The 24,314-nt window shown below is 35.0% G+C and overlaps 1 protein-coding gene and 1 long non-coding RNA gene across 7 annotated transcripts in view; one reads left to right on the forward strand and one right to left on the reverse strand.

Moving 5' to 3' along the window:
- Positions 1-24,314, reverse strand: part of tenm1 (teneurin transmembrane protein 1) — a 339,710-nt gene that overhangs the window by 26,478 nt on the left and 288,918 nt on the right. For all 6 annotated transcript variants that reach the window (XM_088596739.1, XM_088596742.1, XM_088596741.1 and 3 more), the window contains one exon: positions 4,945-5,099. In XM_088596739.1, coding sequence (XP_088452865.1) covers positions 4,945-5,099 — 155 coding nt within the window. The remainder of the gene's footprint in view (positions 1-4,944; positions 5,100-24,314) is intronic.
- The window catches only part of LOC148653804 (uncharacterized), an 84,486-nt gene that overhangs the window by 17,145 nt on the left and 43,027 nt on the right, over positions 1-24,314 (forward strand). The window lies entirely within an intron of this gene.

Consider the following 24,314-nt stretch of genomic DNA (forward strand, 5'->3'; position numbering starts at 1 on the left):
GCACTGATCCAATAGGCCTCCTATCAAACTTTTATAAATTAAGTGCCTTTTTCCAGCACTTTATCTTGGACCTGTCAGGTTACATCAGAAAGAAGGCCAAGGTAGGTAACCAAATACAAATAAGTGGATAAACAGCTTTTGTGAGATTTTTGAGGGTTCTGGATAGAATTCTCTTAGAAGAGCAAAGGGCCTTTTCAATTTTTAATCATGTCAAGACTTTACTGAAATGTTGCCTGTTTTCCCATATTCAGGTTGTTCGAGATTAATATTGGACTTTTAAGGTAATATTCTTGACGTCGTCGTCATTTTGACCTTTATTAATTTTAACACCTTATAAACTCTGTATATTTGCAAGAAAACTTTTGGAAGTATAAAAATGTGAGATGAGTGACTAATCTTTAAAGACCTGGTTTTGGAATGGCAGTTAACATACAGCATTACAGAAAGTTTAATCTAGGATACAGGTTAGAGTCTAAGTAAAATTATTCAAACATTATGTTATTCTCCATGTCAAAATCAATTCCTGCAGTCAGCAGCTACAGCAGAGGCTATAGGGCTATGTAACAAATGTGAAAGAAATTCTCTTGGGAATGGCTCCCACTTCGTACTCCCAGCACACTTGAACCTTCTTCCTTGCTTGTTAATAATATAACATTGTTTTGACAATACATAATGTGGAGCACACATGCAGCCCCTCTGTGTATCCACTCTGCCAGTATAAAGCAGCACAGGCAAGAAAAGAGGGAAAATCCCTTTTTTTGAGAAATGGAAGTTATTAACTGAAGTTTGGGAAGGGTAACACTGACAAGTCAATCACACACAGCTGCACCTAATCACCATCATTACGAAATTTAGCTATAATACAGTATATCAACACAAACACCTCCTTTTGAATTCTTCTCGAGCATCTCTCCTGAACCGCATCTCCACCTACAGTAGCTGCTACCCCTTCTTTCAGTCCTTCTAAATGAGGTTCAAGCCTCCTTGTCTAATGGTCGGGAGGCTACCCATTAACCAAGCGAGTTACGCTAAATCTATCTCACCAAGTATTCTAAACATTCACAAAGCATTCAGTTCTTGGATTTTGTTGTCCTTAGTGAAATAATATAATGCGTTTTAATGTCAGGGAAACGTCCAGAAAAACACATTAGTGAAAACTGTGATTTAACAGTATAAATATCGGCCTAGAGTAATTGGTCTTCTAAAACCCAACTTTGATGAAAATAGAAATCAGAGGTGAGTTCTGTCTCTATTAAAATGTTCAGACCAATAATGATAGAACATTTTGGACTTAATTTTGTCCTTGACTTACTGTGTTGCAGCAGTCATGCTGAGTAGTAGTAGACACAGTAGCAGTGCAATAGTTGTGGTCCATAAGCTCATATTTTAATATGCATTTTTGTAACCTGCTCTTTTTATTGAGTGTTATAGGTTTAATACAATTGTGTCTAATTGTTTTCTGGGGAACTCCGATGAATCCGATGTTGATGGAACATACTGTTTCTCTTTTCAGAAGCTGCTTTGTTTTTTTAATTCATAATATTTCAAAATAGTCACAACCTATAGCACACTAACATTTTATATTTTATAAAACCATCTAACTTATATAATAATTATGACACAAAGAGGTTTCAGATACCTACTGTATATCTAAATATATTAAATATATATATACCGATAGAAAAAAGAAATGCAACATTTTCTGGAATGAGAATACTATAGTTATAGCTTATGTACTTTCACAAAATGTTGTCAATTTGTTATAAGCCCTCTGACCAGCAATACAGCTTGTTAAATGAGGCATTGCAACTTGACAGTCACACGAAAGCTTGTAGGTGTACTTTTACTCAATGAGGTCCAGGTGGAACAATGCCTGATCAGGTCACCTTTAAAAAGGCCTTAATTCAAAGCTTAGGTCACTGCAAGAAAAAGGCCACACTTAGTCAGTTTTCTGTGCATTCCATAATGCCTCGAATATCACCAGAAGCAAGGGAGAGGGCCATTGGCATGCTGCAGGCACGCATGTAATGTACCAGCATTGCCAGACACTATGAGAGACTATGAGAGAAGGTTTCATCAGACCTGCAGGACAGATGACCGTCCAAGGTCCGGTCGTCCTTGAGTGACCACACCAGAGCAAGACCGACACATCAGACTGGTGCATCTGAGAGATCATTTCAGATCTGCCACCCTTACTGCTGCTGAAACTGTCGGCAGACACAATGCCCGCATCAGTGACAGATACAGTGAGGCTCTATGTTTCACGCCCTCTGCAGCCAGAGGGCGCTCCTTCTCTGTCCTGTCTCTCATTTCCGGTTCTTTGCTGTCCTTCCGGTGTTTCTCTCTCTCTGGGGCTATATATTTCCGGGTCTGCCTTGGCTCAGCATTGACGTTCGGATGTCCTGAAACCCGCCTAGCACCAGGTCGCCCCATGTCTGCAACCTGAGGGCATAGGTTTCTGTACGGCATTCCCTGAACAGCTGAGGGCTAACCCCCGTCTCGCCACTAAGCATAGGGTCTTTTTGCTCTCCTGTCATTCCACGGTTCGTCCCTTCCGACATCCGTGACACTATGCTGCTGGCCTTAGAGCAAGGCGACCTGTCAGACGCCCTCTGCTCACACCTCCTAGACGTCACACCTTGGCTTGGGCCAGACATAGGCTATGACTCATCGGGCAGTTGCATCAAGTCCTCTTCATGGTGAGTCTCTCTTTAGCCTGTTCCACACAGACGGGAGGGCCAGAGTGTGGAGGAGGAGGTGTTGCGTTTCTTTTTTCCATCAGTATATATAACCGATTTATTAAATGATTAAATTTATTAAGTTCTGTGAAGCATTTACAGTACTGCACCAGACCTTATTTGAATGGCAAAATAGAATTATTAATCTTTTTTATATTTGAAAGTAGGCGGATAACATTGGTAGGAATCTGTAATCTATGCAAAGGGATGAATGTATGTTCATGTATGTAACATTTATGTTCTTTTAGGTTACTGTGTGGTGCTAGGTTTTTATGATTTGTCATTATGCATTTAATTAATTAAATCTCAGTGTTGAAAAGATATCAATTTTGGGAATAAACCAAGAAGATAATACAGGAAAACTACAACCTACAGAATCAAAAGAACAAGATTTTAGGTGAAACATAAAATATGAATAAATAAGTGCAGCATGAATATTAAATCACCCATCATACTATGTTTGTAATCTTTCAAACCACCCATACTGGAAAATATATTTGTCTTTTGTCACAATACCTAGCAATGCTATTTTCTCTAAATAACAATTAAACTATACTATAACTATATGTAATTGAAAACACTCCAACACTACAAATGGTAGTTTCTTTAAATAGTGTCCACTATTTCAAAAAATCTTTGCAAATGTTCTGTTTCTTTCAAATATCATGTTTTAAAAATGTATATTTGAATCTGAGCTTGAGGACCACAACAGCAAAAATGCTATCCTTCTATAGTCTCAGCTGAAGTATGATAGTGGTAGTAAAAGAACATTAGAACATATCAAGGAAAAAAAATAGTCCCACTTGCACTCATAATGGATGACTATCAGTCTGAATGATAAAACAGTTCTTCTGTATGGATTTATGTGTTCACGTTGGTTCATTTCTCTTTCCCACATGATTTTTCCCACCTAAAATTCCCTTAAATGTGGGTTAATGTGTTCTATTATTGTGCCTCCAAGTAACTGCAGGGTATCACTTGGCAGTCACTGGGAAGGTCAGCCAGCCTCAGCATTTTAAAAGTTTCTATGAGTGCTTAATAAAGGTAGGTTTGTTTTGTGAACCTTTATTTAACAAGGGGCAGACTAAAAAAATGGCTCATAGATCAGATGATTCTCTATTTAGCGTCTCTGCAGTTCAGAAACCTGGTATCGCTTGGGAAAGGTTTCTGCCTTACAGACAAAGTCAGAGGGTAGTGCCAATATATTATAAAGAAAATGTTCTTAAGAAGAATAAACAAATCTACCTTCTGAGCTTTCAAGAGAGTTCAATTTGACATCGCATTGACAATGTGAATGTAACAATGTCAATAACTCCACAATTGTGATTAAATCATTTATAAGCACACAATATAATGCTGTCAGAGCTCTGACAGTTCAATGAACCAAGATTAGAATGTTTGTTAAGTTTTTAACAATTTTTATCAGTACTGCCACATTTTTAGATGCTAGCAACTAAGGTTTTTTTCTGAGGAAATTTGAAATGAGAACTTCTAATAACATGAATAATATCGGTCTTTGAACAAAAACCAATAACATAAAATCATGTAACTTATTTAAATAAATAAGAACTGTTGTTCTATTTTTCCAATGTTATGTAACAAATAAAATGAATCTCTATCAATTATTCACTAAAATATCTTATCATTAAATGAAAATGCATGATTTTTATAAGCTTGATTTTATTTAGATTTTGCTTTTAGAAAGAATATGTTCAATTCTGTGTGTATCCTCCTTATTTTATATAGATATGCTTACTCTTGCTAGCTTTACAAACCATTCTTTAATTAAACATTCATTTAATTCATGAAAGAAGATGTACCATAGAAATATTGTGTTTTTACCACCATATTTTTAAAGAACAAAACAGGTTTGGTTGCTTCTAGTACTCAAACAAACATTTTATGCATTTTATGTGTCTTGTTCATCACTTTATTCCACTTACTGAGGTGCTATTTAGAAATAATGAATGGAGGAACAAAATCAAACGTTTCAGACAGAAATAACTATGTTCTAACATGAAAATCTTCTTCATTTTGGAGTGCTCTGCAAGTAGCAGACACATTAACAGCAGTCTGGGGAAATGAGTGTCACAGTCAACGTTTTATAACAGTCACGTCCAGGCCTTCTAGCCGAAAATGATTTTGAGTCACTATAATAAGATGAATATTAATGTGTGTATCTCAGGCACTGACTGAGGCTGTTTACCTGAGTGATGTCCATTCTGGAGTCGCAGCTGAGTGGCTGAGTTGATGTCAGGCCATTGGAACCAATCACTGTTGTTATTATTCCTTTCTCATTAATCTTGCGAATCATGGTTCCATCAACAAAGTATACAAAACCTCTTTTGTCGACAGCAATTCCTAGAAAGAAAAATGGAAGAGAAATACATTAAAAATGATGGGTAAGGTTTTATTGGATGCAGGTACTATGTTAGATTAATTTTATGACAGTTTAGGGACCAGCGTAGACTGTTCCATGGTTCATCATCTGCAGTAGCTTAAACAAGTATGGATTCTTACTTTTTGATGAGTCTTTTACATTTTTTTGGAGAAAAACAGAAATACAACATTAAATTATTTGTGTTTAAATTCAGATCTGCAAAATGAAACTTCATTAAAATTCTCAGAGTCTCTCTTTGAATTGCATCATTGAATAAAACCATTAATAATGTGCTTTTCAAGTTATATCGAGAAAGACATATTGACGTGGTAGTGACTCCAGGTTTCAAATGAGCAAATATGCCATGGGTAAACTAAATAACCCCAAAGGACTATTCTAATTTAAATATGCAAGAATAATTCCAGTTCTTGTTTACTGTGAGATCAGTGAGTCACAAAGGCACCACAAAAACAGCATTTAATAACGTGCAGTCACTTTTGCTGGATGCTGCACCTTGCTGGTGGTGGAGGGGATCCCCATTACCTGTAAAGCGCTTTGAGTGGAGTGTCCAGAAAAGCACTATATAAGTGTAAGCAATTATTATTATTATTATTTTAAAAATGCTCATCTGTCTCATACATTGATGGTCATCCCTGGCACTTCTATTTCATCCAGCTGCAAGTATTTATTCAAGTTAAATGTCAATGTAGTCTTCAGCACCTAGGTTAATTAAGTAATTAAGGCTCAATCCAGTATCTAATATTTTTGAAGGTTTCATGTCTTATAATGACACAGAATGGAAGCTGCAAGATTGACTACTCCTGGTCTAACAGGTACAACTTTCATGTATTTTTTAAATGTTTGATAAAAAGGTGCCCTTATAAAATATATCATGTATATTGTTACAGCTTTAGGAGACTTAGAAGTGTCTCTTAAATTTTAGATAAAGTTTGTGACACTGGGAAGAGTAAACACTTCAAAGGAGAGAGGATGTTTGCTGAGGTCTGGGGGCCCCTTGAGCAGAAGCAATTGTAAAGTTTACCCTAGTATACCTAGGGAAGTGCTTGGTTAATGATTGGCAAGGAGCAGTACAGACACACACAATATAAGATCAAATGAAGAAAAAGAGGAAGAGAAAAGGGCAGGTAACAAGGAGAAGAGAGAGGGGTCTGGAGGAGTTGGGATTTGAAACTTGCGCCAGGTGAGAGCCCCTGCTTCATGATCATCCAAATGAAACCTGAGTGGAGCTAAGTATTTGAACCTTGTTAGGAAGAGCGTGCTTTTCTGTGTTTTTATGGAACTTACAGTAGATCTCCTGGATAAGAGATACCTTAGGTAGAAACGTCTTTCCTGCTTAGGGTGCAATTTTATGAATAGGGATATAGGCTCCCATTTGTTTTGTGGCATCTGGGGTGCAGAGAGATTTAACTGCAGGTTACATTGTATTTAGTTAGAAGGCAGCTCATCTCTTATGTGGCCTCGGTAGACATTATGAGTTTAATGCTTAGTAGCAGTCTGGAGTTTTCTGGGTGACCGGAATGTTTGGCCTCTGAAACACCTTGTTTGTAAATACTGTACATAAAGTAACTTGTGTGTTGTATGTTGTGTGTAGTGTAGTTTGTGTTTTGTTATTGTAATAAATATTTGTTTTAACCAAGTGTGCCAGGATTATTACTCCTCTCAACAAAGCTGTGCCAAAGAATAAGGAATTCAGGTACCTCTAATTATACCAGCCACTCCGGTATATTGCTAGAAATAAGTTGGGGGTTATGAATAATTATTTCACTGATTGACTAAACTGCTCGGTCAAATACTGATTTTCGTAACCCTATAATATTAAATAGTTTTTTACAAAACAAACATTTTCATGTAAAAAATATATTGTGTATATTATAGTCTTTATTTTATCATTTTTAAATAGTGCCAATCATCACTTTTAATGCGTATAGTATGTCAATAAAGCAACTGACTAAAATAAACAAGTATTCCACATATGAAAATCAGTTATTTAAATAGTAACCATTTACATGTTATAGAATACTATCTCATTGTTTAAATATTAAGATCTTCCAAACATTTAACACTTGTGACCTAATTATTAGTTGATTGCTCGATTGGCTGGTTTTAACAGGTTTCATCCATTTCTAAAGCAAAATAACAAGTCTGACAGAACCTGTACAAGATTTTCCTCTACCAGACCATAAAAAGGACAGGATGTGTTTGGAAAATGACATTCTCAATAACCAGTAGTTCTGAAAGAAATTGCAAAGCCCATTAGTCTTTCAAGGTTGGCAGAAGTAATGCCCTACTAATGCAATCCCATGCTGACAGTAGAGGGTAAAGGTACACACTGCATCAGCATAGACACATGTAAGGCACTCTTGGCTAATCAATAGTAATTCTACTAGCTTGCATTATTTTAGAATAAAAAATATTCACAAAAAGTATACTGTGACTTTACAGATGAGATAATTTAACAATGTACAAAAAAATCCAATTGACTTTGTGTTTTTCAGGAGTACTTTTCCAAAGATGGAAGATGCTAAACTATATTCTTTCTTTTAACATCCATTAAACTCCATACTCAGTCATGAATAGGTTTCTGATCATTCATCAGAACAGGATTTGCACTTGGGGTGACTTAATAATTTTCTTCAACCTTTATGTTTATGCTTTGAGAGTGGCATGGTGTCATGGTGTCACAACATAGCACGTGGGAAATTATTTTAGATGCACAGTAACTAGTACTTCCTTTTGATGATTTTATTTCTATTTGGATTCCACAAGCACAAGTTTGTAAATCTTAAATGTTTTAAATCTCAAGCTGTCACACTTTCTCACAGTGATCAACACTATTTAGTATTTACTGTAGTTGCTTTAGAAAAATCACTATCACAAATTTTGATTTCACTGCAATACTGGTGATGTTCTCATTTAGTTATGGACAAAATCATATACTACTGCTGCAGTGTCTGCACTTTACAGGTGTTCCTCTTATGGATGAACCAGATTATTTTTAAACTAAACTGTGACAAGGCAGAGGTTATGCTCACAAAAGGTTTGCAAAGCTGGCTTAGTGTTGTTACACACAGTGGTGAAATCCAACGCTAGACTGAAGTTTGAAACCTTGGTGCTATTTTTTATGATGTATTGTTATTTGATTTTTTTTTTTTAATGGAATGTTACAACAGTATCTTTTACCTTCTTTCACAGCTCATGTGCTAACTAAAAAGTACTCTATATCTTTACTATTGTCTAATATAAATCTCACTGGCTCCTTGTAAAATATGACATGTAGTGTTGTAACTTTGCTGTCCTGGCCAAATTTCCCCTGGCCTTTAACAACCATGGTCTCCTACTAATCCCAGTCTATAAATTGGCTTCATTACTCTGTTCTCCCGCCTCTGATAGTTGATGTGTGGTGAGTGTACTGGTGTACTTTGGCTGTGTCGCATCTAGGTGGGTGCTACTGTACACATAGGTTTTGGTGGAGGAGAATCCTCATGGCCTGTAAAGCACTTTTGAGTGGAGTGTCCAGAAAAATATATAAGTGTAAGGAATTTTTATTAAATTTAGAGTGCACTTTAAAATACTCCTGCTCATGTCTGAGGCTTTTAATCTGATACCTGCTGATTTAGGTCTTTTTACTCTGCCAAAAGCCAGGCTCCTCACAACAGGTAAAAGTCCCTTCTCTTATGCATCATCACGTCAGTAGAACACAGTGCCAAAATTCATTATAGACACAGTGACTGCTGACTATCTTTTAAAACTCACTTAAAAACATTCTTCTTACTTTTGACATACAATTTAGTTTTACTGTTCATTTTACCGAGTGTATCTGCTATGCATTTCTCTTTTCTTTCATTTTACTTCTGAATATCACATGTTAAATTACCTGAAAGCTGGTAAAAAATAAAACTATTATTTGTTCTTTCTAAAATTAGAACACAAATGCACATACAGAAACATACGTAGCTTTCAATCAGATCCTGTGCATCTGATGCACATAAAAAGCTGCTGGAAAACTCCTAGGAGAGGTTTACTATTTTAAAATTTTGCTAGAGGAGACAGACATCTCAACAGGGGATTCTCTAATTTTAATACTCCCATAAAATAAAAAAACAGTTCTCCACTTTTTTAACCTAAAAATCTCTGCATGTACAGTATGTCTTTTTATCCACAAGGAAATACTTTTATTCCGTACATTAATTTAATAAACATTCATATAACAAATGGAATGACAACATGGTATGGTGTTGAGGTACAGGATGCACAACTACATCAACAATGGTTGAAGCATTACTATTGTTGCACTACCTAAGAGTAAGAGTAAGATGCACAACCCTAGCAATGTCTTGCATGGCTGCCATTAGCAGTGGTTATTGCAAGGCATCTGCATTTTATAAAAGGCCTTTACATTTGTGTGTTGTAGGTATAGCTGCTGAATGGTTGAAGGCAATTACAGAGGCGCTTGAGGTGCAGAGGCGCCATCTGAATTGTGAAAGTGTGATTACATGTGAATCTCCTGCAAGTGCCTTCTTATTGATGCTGTGAATGACACTATAACATCTCATAACTGCATTGATCATTTTAGACAATGTCTGAAGAAGTTTGACACAGTCTATTGGGGAATTCCAGCTAGAAGTGAACCCAGCACTTGGTTACACTCATCTATTCATAATCAGTGACATCACTATGTTTGGGACGGAGCCTTTTTTGTTAGAAATTCATAGTTGCTCAATGTGTCTCCTTGAATATTGCTCAGCTACTGCATTTGTTCCAGTGAATAAACTGGGTCGATACTTTGCACACCCGTTGAGGGAATTTGCGATATGTCATGCTTCCCTTTGTCAGCAGCACATGTAGAAAATGTGTTGGGTTGCAGTTACTACAATGGAGCAGTATGTGCAGATGCAGCAGTGTGAAATAAATAGTTAGGGGTGTGAACTCATGACTGGAAGCTTTTTGGTTCAATTCCTGAGTAGGGCACTATTGTTGTACTCTAGAGCAAGGCTCTAGAGAGCTGATTGCCTCTCCAAAATGCCACTCTGTATAAATGGATACAAATGTTAAGTTATTTTGAATTAAAGTTTCAGATGGGTAAACTTTAAAAAGTTATACATGCATATATAAAGTATAATGTACAGAAAAGGCTAACATCATGTCTGACTCCCAAACCAAACCTATTTTACCTGTTATAACTCATGGATCACATTGGTTAGTTCGCATCAGGAGTCCGATCTGAAAATTGCAGACCCTGCCCCTACATAGTATAAATGCATAGAAAACCTTAGCAGGCCAAGATGGAACCTGTATCTTAATAAACAAAAATGTATTCCAACCAGGACTAAATCTCTCTTTCTAAACAAATTAATAGGAACCAATTTCCTCATCCTAAACAAGTCCGCACTGAAATAGGAGTGAGATGTTTAGCTAACTAGCTACTAGGAAATGAGAATTTCCAAACACATAAGACCTAGGCTGTTTTGAAGGAGGTAAACTCTCTCACGGTACAATCTTGTTGTGATGGTGAAGATAATGGATGATGGTGTCTTCCTTTACTGTCTGTTCTTCTGTTTATCCCTTTTTATCCTGTTATTCCATTTTATCCTATGATCCATCCCACGAAGGCTGGAATAATAACATTCCTAAGATGGTTTGGTCACTGTTAAATATTGATGACCTAATATTACTGACTCAATGATTTAATAGTGAGTTAGTTCAACCTGGGTTAGGAACACTCCTTTGTTCATCTGTATCTTCCCTCTTGATTACTTTCCTCATGGCTCAAGAATGGCTACAATATCCATACAGCACAACAATATCTATTGTTTTAAACTTTCAAAATAAGGCAACCAAGGTGGGAAGTGCAACAGAGCTAACACTCCTTTGTACAACATTGTCCTACCCTTAAAAATATTCTCCTTAACTTGCCAAGGACATTATAAAGAAAAGAGGTAATACTGTACAATGGGATAAAGAAATTTAACAGACTGCTGCCTTCTCCTGAGATACATTTCAGTCACTACTGAATCACTATTTAAAGTCTTAGTTTGAGAGAACAGTAGTAGCTTATCACTTAAAGGTTTTTTTTCCCTCAACATGATTCTCCTTAGTTACAGGTTTATCAAGGGGATTGTCAGCTGGCAATGTTATGGCAATCACTCTCTGATCAATATCCACAATATCAATCATTGTAAAATGCTGCTTCTGTCCATATGCATTATTATGTAAAGGTAAAACACTACATATATGCATTTCCCTGAAACATGCATTTTACCCATCACACATCTTGACAGATATTACTGCCAAAATTGTACACAAGCTAAACAAAGGTTCATTTTTTTCATTCATCAGAGGGCCTGAATCTGAATTACACATCCCAGCTTAAGGCTGAAAATTGAATCTCCTGTCTGTCACGCACCGGTGTCACATTTATTCTTCCTCAGCTTCAAACTGTTAGAAATGCCCATTTACCATATTGCTGTTCAAGCCATTTAAAATCAAACAATTTGTGACTTTTCTGCTATAAAGACACTGACCTTTTCTGTTCAATGGGTAATGTATTTTGTGAACTCAAGGCAAAGTGGGAGATTGATAGCAAACGAGGCTGGAGCACTGTGTTTCTCCACAGGCCAGGTGCACCATTTCACACCTCTCCGAAACTGCTTCATCATCCTGTCATGGCAGAAAGATTAAAAAAGGCAGGTCCCTTCAGGGCTGATCTACTGTCTAGCAGTCTGCGTTTCTCCCTGCTTGCAATGAATCCAATTCCTTTCTTAAATTTAAGAAAAACACAATCTGTGCACACGTGGTTAACGTTCCAACAGTTATTTCTTAGCCCTCGAGAAGGAGTGCCTCATCCAAGATGTGCAAAATGGCCTCACCCCATTTTCCACATTTCGTACATCTTTAAGGTGTCACTTCAAAGATGAAGTTACAAAGAACAAAATTATTTAGCGCAGAAGTACTATGTTCTATTTTTTAGAAAAAAAGATTGTCTACTTCACTAAACTGGAACAGTATCCAACAATACCCCCTCAATTTTCATTAAATCCACTTTATGCTGGTATAAAAAAAACTATCTAATATTGGACCACTGGTTGCTTCAAATGAATTGGTGCCAAGTTATGGCACAGGCAACATAACAATCTTTTCGAAGAATTAATCTCAAAGTTGTTGAAAAAGGTTCTGTCCTTCACTGATTTAAAAGACTGATTGTAATAAAAGATTTCACTTTCAACCAATTCACATGACTTAAAAAATGGGTTAGCTTTGGTAATAAAAAAGTAAATGTTTCAAAAGTAAAAAGAAAGATTTCTATTCATAAAACCCGGATAAAAAAATACAGGATAAGCTATATAAAATGTTTTGAAAGCATCAAGGAACATCCATTACTGCATGTCAAAGGAACTAGCACATACCATATTCAGTGTATTCATAATGACTTGGAGACCTTTTCACCACAAGCCCAAATTTTACACTCACTCTTGTCTGGTGACATTCAGGCAAAGCATTACAAAGTTCATTAAAATAGATTCATAAGTCTCACCCAAAAACACTTGGTAGACGATTTCAAATGTATTTTGTTTCTCATTCTATGGTAGGTCCTTAATTTCAATAATACTGAACTGGTTAGTAGTGCTTGACAAGTGAATCAGTGGTGCACACTGTAAGGATTAATCACTGGGGTTCACTGATAAATATCCATCAATTTTCTGGCTGCTTCAAACAATTCAGGGTTGAAGGAGAGCCTATACTGATAAACTAGGTTTTCCTGGAGTAATCTGACTGATCGTCCCACTTGAGATGTGAATGAATCTCATATTAAAAAACCTTCAACTTATTGTTATTAGAAAATAATTTAGTTTTGTAATTAAAACATAACATTCGTCCATGAGGTGGCCATTGCATTGTGATTTTCTCATAGACAATCTTGTTCTGCTCTTTGCTGAGTTAATTTAATTGAGCTACTGTATTTCTATTACTGGCTTTGCACAGCAATGTAGAATCACTGGCACTTTCGGCTAAATAGTTTCAAGATTACCCTGTTACTGGCTTGTTTTACTGTTCTTTAAATTCTACTGAATGAAGAGCCTTGATTTCACTGTTCACGAATCTTTGTGCAACTTTATATACTGTACAATTTTGCAAGTACAATTCTGGCAATCGTTGGTTTTTTGTTTCTTAATAACACTGAGTCAAATATGTAAAATAATTTTGTATTGTTATTGTTATTGTTTTACCTTAGAACCTAAACTAACTCTATACTGCTGAGAAATAAATATCTGTAGTTACAATAGTGTATGAAACAGCAATAAGGAGAAATTATTTATGTTGTTCTGTAATAATTGTACTTATTGTCCGTCACACACGGACAATCTTAGAAACTCTTTAGAAACAGAGTTTCTTTAGAGTCTCTTTGGAAACAAATAAGTCCATATTAAAAAATAAATGTTTAAAATAAATACTTTTTTTGCAGTGCAAATAAGCAAAAAAATGAATTTGGCTTCATACACACAATGACATATCAGATTTAATTGATCATCCTTTTGGAACTGAAAACATCACTTGTATTTTCTGAATGATCTCTAAGACAAACCAAACAGATGTATCGAAAGTAGGTTAAAACCACAGGTAAAAACAGCAAGTATGTCACTTCTACATGACACATACTGTATGTGGCCTAACACCTCATGACTTTTACTTATTTCCTGCAATCTCTGAGCCTAGTTAAAAAAATAATCTTTTTCCCAGATTCTTTGTATGACCTCTTTTACTTTTGGGTAATACTTTATTTGAATTTGGTTGAAAAATAGCCTTCATAGCCGCAACAAAAGATGTTATAATCAGATACATAATACTTTATAATAATAATAACTGCTTACACTTATATAGCGCTTTTCTGGACACTCCACTCAAAGCGCTTTACAGGTAATTGGGATTCCCTCCACCACCACCAATGTGCAGCATCCACCTGAATGATGTGACGGCAGCCATAGTGCGCCAGAACACTCACCACACAACAGCTATCAGTGGGAAGGAGAGCAGAGTAATGTAGCCAATTCATAGAGGGGGATTATTAGGAGGCCATGATTGGTAAGGGCCAATGGGAAATTTGGCCAGGACACCGGGGTTACACCCCTACTCTTTTCGAGAAACACCCTGGGATTTTTAATGACCACAGAGAGTCAGGACCTCGGTTTTACGTCTCATCCGAAGGAGGGCACCTGTTTACAGTATAGTGTCCCCGTCACCATACCTGAGCACCCCCTGCTGGCCCCACTAACACCTCTTCCAGCAGCAACCTTAGTTTTTCCCAGGAGGTCTCCCATCCAGGTACTGACCAGGATCACACCTGTTAAGCTTCAGTGGGTTGCCAGTTGTGAGTTGCAGGGTGATATGGCTGCTGGCTGCTGACTTTACAAGGACATGAACAAATTACATAATGTGTGTAGAAGTGGTCATGACAGTTGTATTAGCAGGATAACGTACCAGGCACTACGAATACGCTAAATCACTAAAGGTTTACATATTCACACAAGGATGGTAAATATATAATAATTTGTGTTATACAACTAATTGGATCACCCTAGGGGGTTCACAGACTTTTTCTCTGCACTGTTTAGAACCTGGTGGTGCCATGTAGGATAATAATAATATCATTTAGAAATGTGCAGTATTTAGTAAATTGTGTTGTTTCTAACTACTGTACCTGTACTACATGTTATGAAATCTAGTATAACAGAATCTTAGACCAATCAAGATAATAATTAATTTAAATAATTTTTCGGGTGAGATAGAATAAATAATTTCTGTTTACAAAAAATATAAGTTGTTAAAAAGAGAATTAAACACTGACACGAGGGCGTTGTGTATTATCGGAATTTGCACAAACTAAATTTCTACAAAGACATTAATTAAACCACACTGAAAACAATATTCTAGAATAGTTTTTCTTTAATCAGGATGTGGCTAGCTTTCTACTGTTTTAAAATCATGCAGAGTTTGTAATGTCTCCTCTGTCAGTAAGAGTGTTTTATTTTAATGGGACAAGCAGAGGTTAATTCCAGTCTATACCACAGAAAGGAAGAAAAAAAAACATAACAGCTGTGAAAGTTTCTTCAGGTATGTGACTTACTGTCAGATGAAGAAAATCTGATATATTTTCTGTGGAATCCATTTTCAGCTCAGCTTAAAAGATGTGGAATTTATGTAATACATTTGTGGAATATATTGGAATTGTGTTTAAAAAAAGAAGACTTGGATTAAATACTTCCAAAATGTTCACAACTATTTTAGATCTGCTTCTCTGTGGTTAACAAAAGAATGGCAAGATTTTAATGATTTAATATTCTTTTTTTATTATTTTACTGAGGACCCCTGGTGGTAGCTAATGTTTTTTGTATGAGAAAAAATCCTTTCCTAGCTTACTCAAGTGTACTGTAGAATCACAAAATCAGTCTCAGACCAAGCTAGAAAAATGACAACCCTAAAAGAATGTCTGTAGGAGTTTTTTTGTCAGCTTCAGGCAAAAAACTCCCACTGTTTATTCTAATGGAACATGGTCCTCGGAAATATAAAATGCACTTAAGCTTTTATTTAAGAGGAATGTTGTTTTCGTATTCTTTGTCAAAAGAGTTAATAGACAGCATGTCAGATGGCTTTGACAATTTTCTGTAATATACAGCTGTACCAGTGATTACTTAAATGTCATCAGACATCTGTTGCTGTGTATTTGTTAATATCTACATTATTAATGAATATATGTACAACAAGAAAAAAAAATCACATTTCTCATTTGCAGTGCCGTCTAATTAGAAAATTATACAAACAGGACAACATAGAATGAACACCAACTTTTAAATTAAATGATAATGAAAAGGAAATGTGGTTCGGCATTTCACCTTTACATTATGTGTTTCAGTAATCTGTTGTCAGCTCTGAGTTACTCTGATTACACAGTGCCATATGGTATAACACATCTTTGACTTCAGGATTACAGCACTTCTCTGATGCTAAGCCTGAATCATTGAGCCATGTTCGTAGCGCTCAGATGCAGTTGGATGGCACATGGCTGTTATGCTTCAACAGGGCTAGAAAGCCTTCTTTGTTTAGCTGCAAAATTTTAATTGCCTGTATTGTTAATGCTGTTACCTATCACAAAATAAAGATACTAACTATAGCAAAAGAGATGGATAAATTAGATAAAGCTGACACATTGCATAATTGGATACTACGCACTGTAATTTGGCAATTTACAGTGTAAAAAAATCAAAATTTCAAAAGAAAAAAAAAATAATTTCCCCAATCTAGGTATTACAGTACATTTATTATTAATCTAGAACTATTGTAAAAAGAATGACTGATACCAGTAACTGAGTCTTGAATATCTGTTTAATATTTTATTTTAACAACTTACAAATACGATGTCATATGAAAAATTTCATTTAATCATATTAGAACATATGAACATAAGAAATGTTACAAATGAGAGGACACTATTCTGCCCATCTGGACTGTTTGTTAGTAGTAATTAATTGATCAAAGGATCTCACCTAGATGTCTCTTGGAAGAAGCCAGCATACAGCAACATGCAGTAGCTTGTTTTATACCTCACAGCCCCTTTGGTAAAGAAGAGTGCTGAGTTTTACTTCCACATAGTTCTCACATATATCCACTGGTTCACTTCTCATTTTAATGAAGGCTGCTGGGTTGACTAGGAATTTAAATACTTGTATCAGGTCCCCTCATACTTCTCAATTTTTTAAGGGTAAAAAGGTTCAATTCCTTCAGTCTGTAGGTCTTAGTTTCCCTTGACCCCTAAATGTACAGTATTTGGCTGTTCTTCTCTAGACTGATTCAAGAGCAGCTGTATGTTTCCTAAAAATGATACACAATGTTCTTATACACATTAGTATTCTTTATACAAATTTAACATAATGTGTTGATTTAAATTCTATGCTTTTAACTATATATCTTTGCATATTATTTTCCTTTTTAATTGTTTTCCCACATTGTTTAGAAGATAATGAGTGAACATAAATACAAAATACTTTTTCATGAGTAGCCTCTTTAATTCAGCATTTCCCATTTTGTATTTATAGTTTCTGTTATTATTATCTGCATGAAAAACCCAGCAATTGTCTACTTTAAATGTACTTTAATTGTCTGGTTTAAATGTACTACTTTAAACATATTAAATAAAATTAAATGTCATCATCTGCTTCTACAGCATTTACGTATCTGTTCTGCAAACTAGATTGGTCACTATTCCAAACAATTGTTGATCACTGACATAAATTAAGAAGAGCAGTGGTCCTAGTACAGATTTTTGCATTACTCCACTAATTACATTACTCTAATTAGTATTCATTCCCTGTATGTACCCTTTTTGTCTTCTATTTAATAACCAATTCTCAATCCAAACATAAGCATTTTCTGGAATGTCACCTAAAGGTTTTGATTTAATTGTTCATATTATATTATCATCCTTTTTGTGCAGCCATTACTGCTGTCACTTGTTCAAAGAAGTTTTAAGTTCTTTAGGTAAGGCCTACCTTTTATAAATACATGCTATTTCCTGTAGTGATTCTTTAGTTTAGTTTTTATAATAGTCTTCATTACCTTACATGTAATAAAAGTCAGAACTATTAGTTTATATTTACTTGGTTTCATTTTCACACCCTTTTTAAAGAAGGGTACTATATTAGCAATTATTTAGTCAATGGGTACTACAGTGGTCTTTATCCACTGTTGGAAGAGTGGTGTCAATGGCTTCTGGCTAACAGATGTTATTTTCTCAAGCACAAGATACCATTAAGCCCTCAGGGTTTATTTATCTTGAGAGCTTCTACCACCTGAAACACATCTCCCTCTTCTGTGCCAGAACTATTCAATACAGAACTTTGTTCCTCTGCTGCCTGAGGCACATTGTTGACTTCTTCGTTTGTGAACATACAGTATGAGTGAAATACTTATTTAGTTATTATTTTCCTTTTTTAACTTTGCTTGCAATTTGTTGTACTATTTTTCTTTAACTGGATCTGCTGTTTCGTAATCTTTTTTTAAATAAAAGACACCCTTTGCTTATATTTTTCCCAATGTAATAGTTGAACCAGTTGGAATACTATTTTTTAGCTTTTGACTTAATGATTTTGACTTAATAGTATTTTTTTCTTGATAAATTTATTCTGTTTTTTGCTTCAGGTAGTATCTATTTAAACTGTCGCCATCCATTTCCCCACTGATTTAATATAATCTAATTCCACTTAATTTCTCTTAAATAGCCTTACCCCTTCAAGAATTATGCTTAAATGTTGCTATTCATTTAACCTTGTTGAAAAAAATGCAATTAATGAATGTATGGGTATGCATGTAGTTTTATACTTTGTTTAAAATATTTCTATTACTGTACATCATCTGTGGACATGTAAATGATTAAAGTAAAGAGATTTATTTGTTTTTAATAGCACATAAATAGAAAACCATATGTACTGTGAGATTCACTTAAAATGATTCTCCAGTCTTGTAATAAATACAAATGCTATTTTTAAATAGTTATTTACTAAAATTTGCTATCACCCGGTGCAGAGTAGTTTATGAAAACTTAACACACAGGAGAGTATTATAGGATTTACCTATCTTTACATTTATTGAATCATTTATGTTATTTTATAAACTTATAACAGAAGATACCTAGAGGTCTGATTTTACCTGCTTTAAATTTCAATGGAAAAAAATCTTATATCATGTACACACATTATGGGCTACTGTTACAACAAAAGTACAAATTTCACATGCACTGATGCTGTGTTTGCTGTTGTTGAGATTGATTTTTATCACTTTTCATCCTGTTTGTATGAATCTAAGTGATTAACCTTTTGCCTGTTGCCTCTGCTACAAAAAAGAACCACATTTTTTCAGCATCTCCAGGAAATATATGCTCTTTCCGACAGCTCATTTCTGTTATTGAGATTCAAAAATATATTTGTTCTGAGTAGGCGGGGGCTTTTGTTACTGTAGTTTACTTCGGAGATGGAAGAGGATTTGCTGATGTAGTGTTTTGTGTGCACTTTCCGAATTGTATGTAGGCAGAATGAAAAATAAAATGTCATGCACTCTAGACCAGTGACTTTAGACCTAATAAAACCGTATGGTATTCCAGTGCCCGAAAGTGCTCAGGTGCACTATGCTCTTCCCTGTGAGAGATAAGGTTTGGATCACACTTCTTGTGTAAACTCTGATAAACTCATATGTCTGTGGAGATGACTTTGCACAATATGTCCTCTATATTTTCATTGTTTTATTGAGATCATATTTCACACATTTGCATGGTGTGACAGCATGAACAAATTACACAGAAAATCCTGAATGTCATGTAAACCTAAGGATGCCATTACATCATAAGACAATTACATGCAAGGCACAGACATGTAAATTTAGACCCTGGAACAAAATTGAAGGATAATCTCTGCCTATCCCATACAATGCAGTTCTACAGCAATCACATTGGAAATGTCACAGAATTCCAGCTTGTGTAACTGAGAAAAGGAGTTAGGGAATATGAAAATTTCCTATTGATAGTATTAATTGGAATAGAATAATAAAAAACATATTTTTTTAAGTAAAATGAGCAAAACTTTCAGTAGAAGTTTCATTTTATTATTGATATTGGTTTTCAATGGAAATAAAATTGACATGCTAACGTGCTCATTTTATATATTTTTTAAATAAGGAATTACACTTGGGGTACATTTGATTATGTATTATAGAATAAGGCAATTTGAACAACAATATATAATATAAATATACTGTAATATCATAAGGGGCTCATAAAATGCGATGACCTTCAGACATCTATTCAGATATTTTTATTAGTAGATAAGCAATTGAATTGTGATTCCATCAGATTTCATTGACTGTTTTGACAAAGGATAAAATAAATTAGATCCCCAAGAGTAATGCCACCTACTGAACAAACTGTCTTTGAACCAATAAATCTGGATTCCATCCATATTTTAAGGGCACGTTTTTATTCAACAAACTTGAATAAACTCCACAAAATACATAATTATCACATGAAAACATCAACACCTATAATTCTCCACATTTAATTTTTTCTCATTAGTGAAGGTAATTGCACCACTACACCACTCAGGAATTAATTATTTAACAAAACACACATTTTCCTATTGTTTTTTTATTTAATGTGTGGAGAAACATTGAGAGAAGAGAGAATAAAGCAAAAGCTTGTTTTTCTTCCTCAATGCCTAATGTACGTTAATACTTTTAAAATTATTTCAATGGCAAAACACTTGTTTTTATAAATTTTAAATAGGACATGAACGGAAAACCATGTGTACTAGGAGATTCACTTAAAATGATTCTCCAGTCTTGTAATAAATCCTGAAATGTTAATATTAAATGTACTACTTAAGAAAGAGATGAAGGAAAGTTATTTTTGAACTCAATCTTTATTCTGAAGAACCTGTCGACAGGCATTCTCTTCAACTCTCTATGCATGTGTGTTCATTTTAAGTGCGCAGTTATGGCTACCCTGTATAATTTATGGCTCTTTCCCCTCAAAAATCAAGTTTCTGTTATTGTGGTGGTGCTGGCGGGGGCTAGAAGTGGGGTGTCCAGTAAAATTAATGCAACAGGCATATCAAGTTATATTTAGACGCACTAGTCTAATTCTATTATGGAAAACGTCGGAAGGAATTCTGATGCCCAGCTCTCTAAGGAAACCTCCTGGGAGATGTGTATACTGTACCTCTCATGATGTCTGACCCAATGTTTATGCCTTTGTCGGTACAGACCGAAAAAGAGTAATTTTTAAAAGACTGATTTGACCCATGGATCTCCAACCCTTTTGTCATGTTAAGATGTAAATCTACTGTATGTTGCTTGGTCAGAAAGTTCTAGCGTGGTGTTTTATCTTAAGCCTTCTCAACTTCACTAAGAGTTTCTTAAAGCTTTTGTCCACACACAGTTGGTTCTCATCAAAAAAGCCTGATCCATCAGATTCGCCTCAGTGTCTGCATTCATGGATGATTGCGTCGGCCATTTATGCTTTCTCATTAAAGTGGCAGTGGCAGTTTCCATGCCAGTGCATGCTGATTGAAGCTGTAATTCTGAAATGTTCATGCCCTCTACATTGATTGTGTGGACAGCTCCTTTTCCCTCAGGAGAAGGTTTAGTATGATGTTTCTTGATTTTGGACCCCATGAGGTTTTGATAATTGGCCGTATAAACAGTAGATGAGAACTGTCACACAGCAAATACTGAATACATTTATTTTTATAAGAATGCTTGCTTAGGGACCTAAACGAAACCTCCTTCTGAAGCAAAAACACACTAAATTGTTTGTTAATGGAAATAGAAAAAAAATATTCTGTAACTAAAAAACAATTTTAATTCACAATGCTTAATGCTGGAAGCTTTTCTAAGGAACAGGATATTTAAAATGTCCCTGTAATTAAATACATGTTCACATTATTGGTTGAGAAGAACCTTTAAAATTAATTAATTTAATTTCCTCTAAATTGCATATTTGCAGAGAAGTCTTCTCTCATGGACAAGCAATTTTCTGCTGTTATTAAAGGAATAATTAATTTTCCTATTCTGTCCATGCTTACAATTGTTCAGATACAATTTAAATTAAACTGAATATCTGTTAAGTTATAAAAATGCATTTAGAATTAAAATGATGTAATCAAGAAATGATCCATAAAATGTTCTATTTCCATTAGATGTGAATTTACGTGCCTATAGAATGCTCTCAATTTGATAAAATGTTTTTGTAGAAGTAAATTAGTTTTAGTTATTGTGCGATTATGTTTTTCTTATACTGTAGGTTTTTTGTTGCAGGTCCCTGAGACTTCATTGTATTTTACATTTAGTTGACAAAAAATTCAATTTTTATCATCTTATTTCTTAGTGTCCAAATGTCTTTTGAAAATGGACAAACTTATATTATTTAAAATAAACAATTTTTTGTTCACGAAAAATTGAGACAGGATAAATATAAAAACAGCAAATGTAGGTCCAAACACGGGACACTACCTTCAAATTACATGTAAAATATGTTTTTCTCTAGTCCACATTTAAAAAGAAAAATCTTGAAAATGGTTATTTCATTTAAATTAATTTAATTTATTTAAATTGAAATGTTTTTATATATCACAGGTCTTTATTAATTGCTATGAGTGAGACCTTTGCTAAATTTTAATACATATTTAAGAAAGCTTGGCAACTAGGATTTAAAAATGTCCATTCATTTCTACAAAACTGAGTTTTCTGATTAACAAATAGAGATAGAATCTAACATTTAAAGTGCATTAGCAAAAAAAAACAAATTGGAAAAAACATTTCAAAGAAATATCTACTGTGAGCAGAAGACTGCCTTTTAAACTGGCCTGATCAAATTGTTCTAGGTGCCAATCGGTATAATGTGGTATAATTATGACAATTCGGACAATTCGTACAAGTGGAGGACAGCAGGTTCAAATCCAGTCTTTGACAGTTGTACATCCAGTTACTGGATGTCCTCTGTTAAGACAAGTGTGAATGAAGCAAGACAATTCTATTCTGGCCACACAGCAGTGACTTCATCTGGGAAGGTAGGATTCTGACGCACAAACAATAGCTGTTGACAGAGTAGCATAAGCTCAGATTCTGCCAATATGGCTTGCAAAAAGACAGTTTGGGGGTGTCTGAAACAACTGGAATATAATTTGAGGAAGGAAAGTTTATATTTTATAGTTAATAAAGTTTCTATTGTATTTTATCTTGCATGTGTACATTTCACAGCAGTTTTTACACCTTGCTTTCTTTAAATCCCAATGTTTGTCCTGCGAAACGTTGTGGTACAGTATAAAGGCTGAGGTGTTTGGCTTTGTTTCACTCTGGGCAGTAAAGCATTGTATTTTTGTCCTGAATTTTCTGTCAGTCTGTCAAACAGTTATTCAAAATTATACCTAAGGTTTAGATGAAAGAATGAATACATCAATAAACATGATTTATTCAACATTGCTTGATCTAAAATACAACGGGGTGCTAAATAATAATCCAGTATCCTTTAGACAATGTAATGTTTTCCAAAAGGTACATAAAACAGGCCACTGTCAAACAGTCCCAAAGTCCTTTGAAATTCCCAAATGCTTATTGTAAAAGGGCATTTACACCAAATCAAGCAGTGATAGCAAAATCTCCAGGCATTTGCAGTGACTTGTCATATGATATTGATAACATTTGTTTCTTAGATCAGCTGATAATGAAAGAGGTGTTTCTTGATTGAAATTCTTCATCAATATTACAATTTTGTAAGTGTTACCACCAACACTGTTTCTACTGCCTCTTCCATCTGCAATTAATAATAATTATATTTATACCACTGTTAAAAATAAAGATGCTAACAAATACTGGTGCTTGTAAACCTGACCAAATCAATTAGAATCACAACACAAATGCTGGCGTCTCAGGATTTGCATTACATTCATTGATTCATTTGCTCAGTGAGAAAGGGGAATTGGAAAGACTTTGGAGGGCTCCTTAGCATTCATTGTTTTGAGTGTTGTTCAAAACAAACCCGGGTTCAGGAATCCTGGTTTTTTGGTCATGTGTAAATAAGCTATTGTGGAAGACATGAGCAAATGCAAAATCAGAGAAAAGCATCCAAAACTGTTCAAAGTTTGCAGAAGTCTGATCATGCAGATGACTTTAAACCTACAGCTAATTAGCTGTCAAAGTTAATGCTGCACTTCACATGGATTGGAGTCATTGTTTTACAATCCAGGCATTCTTTCAAACTCCTTGCTTATACTCTTCTTGTATATCCCTGCCAACTGACAAAGCCTTGCATTAAAATTCAGAATTAAGTGACAGAACTATTTAATGCTGATCACATGAAGCTGAGCACTGGGAATTGACTTTCAGCTTTTTTGTTTTTTTTTGTTTTAATGCCAGCTATCAAAGTGGGCTGGGAAGAGATTCAAATGGGGTTGAAGTAAGCCCGTCATTACCTTACTCATTTCTTCCTTAGGCTGTCTCATTTGAAAAATTGCAGAAAGTGTGTCAGGCAAGAGATTACCTGAAAACAATGCAATAATCTTTAATGTATTCTGCTATCACTAAAGGGCATTTCAGTTAACAGCTCCTGCTTACCGAGCTTCAGCAGAGTCGGCTATGCTTGA

This window comes from Lepisosteus platostomus, chromosome 10, assembly GCF_059453375.1.
Source record: "Lepisosteus platostomus isolate fLepPlt1 chromosome 10, fLepPlt1.hap1, whole genome shotgun sequence".
In the NCBI taxonomy this organism is placed as follows: Eukaryota; Metazoa; Chordata; class Actinopteri; order Semionotiformes; family Lepisosteidae; genus Lepisosteus; species Lepisosteus platostomus.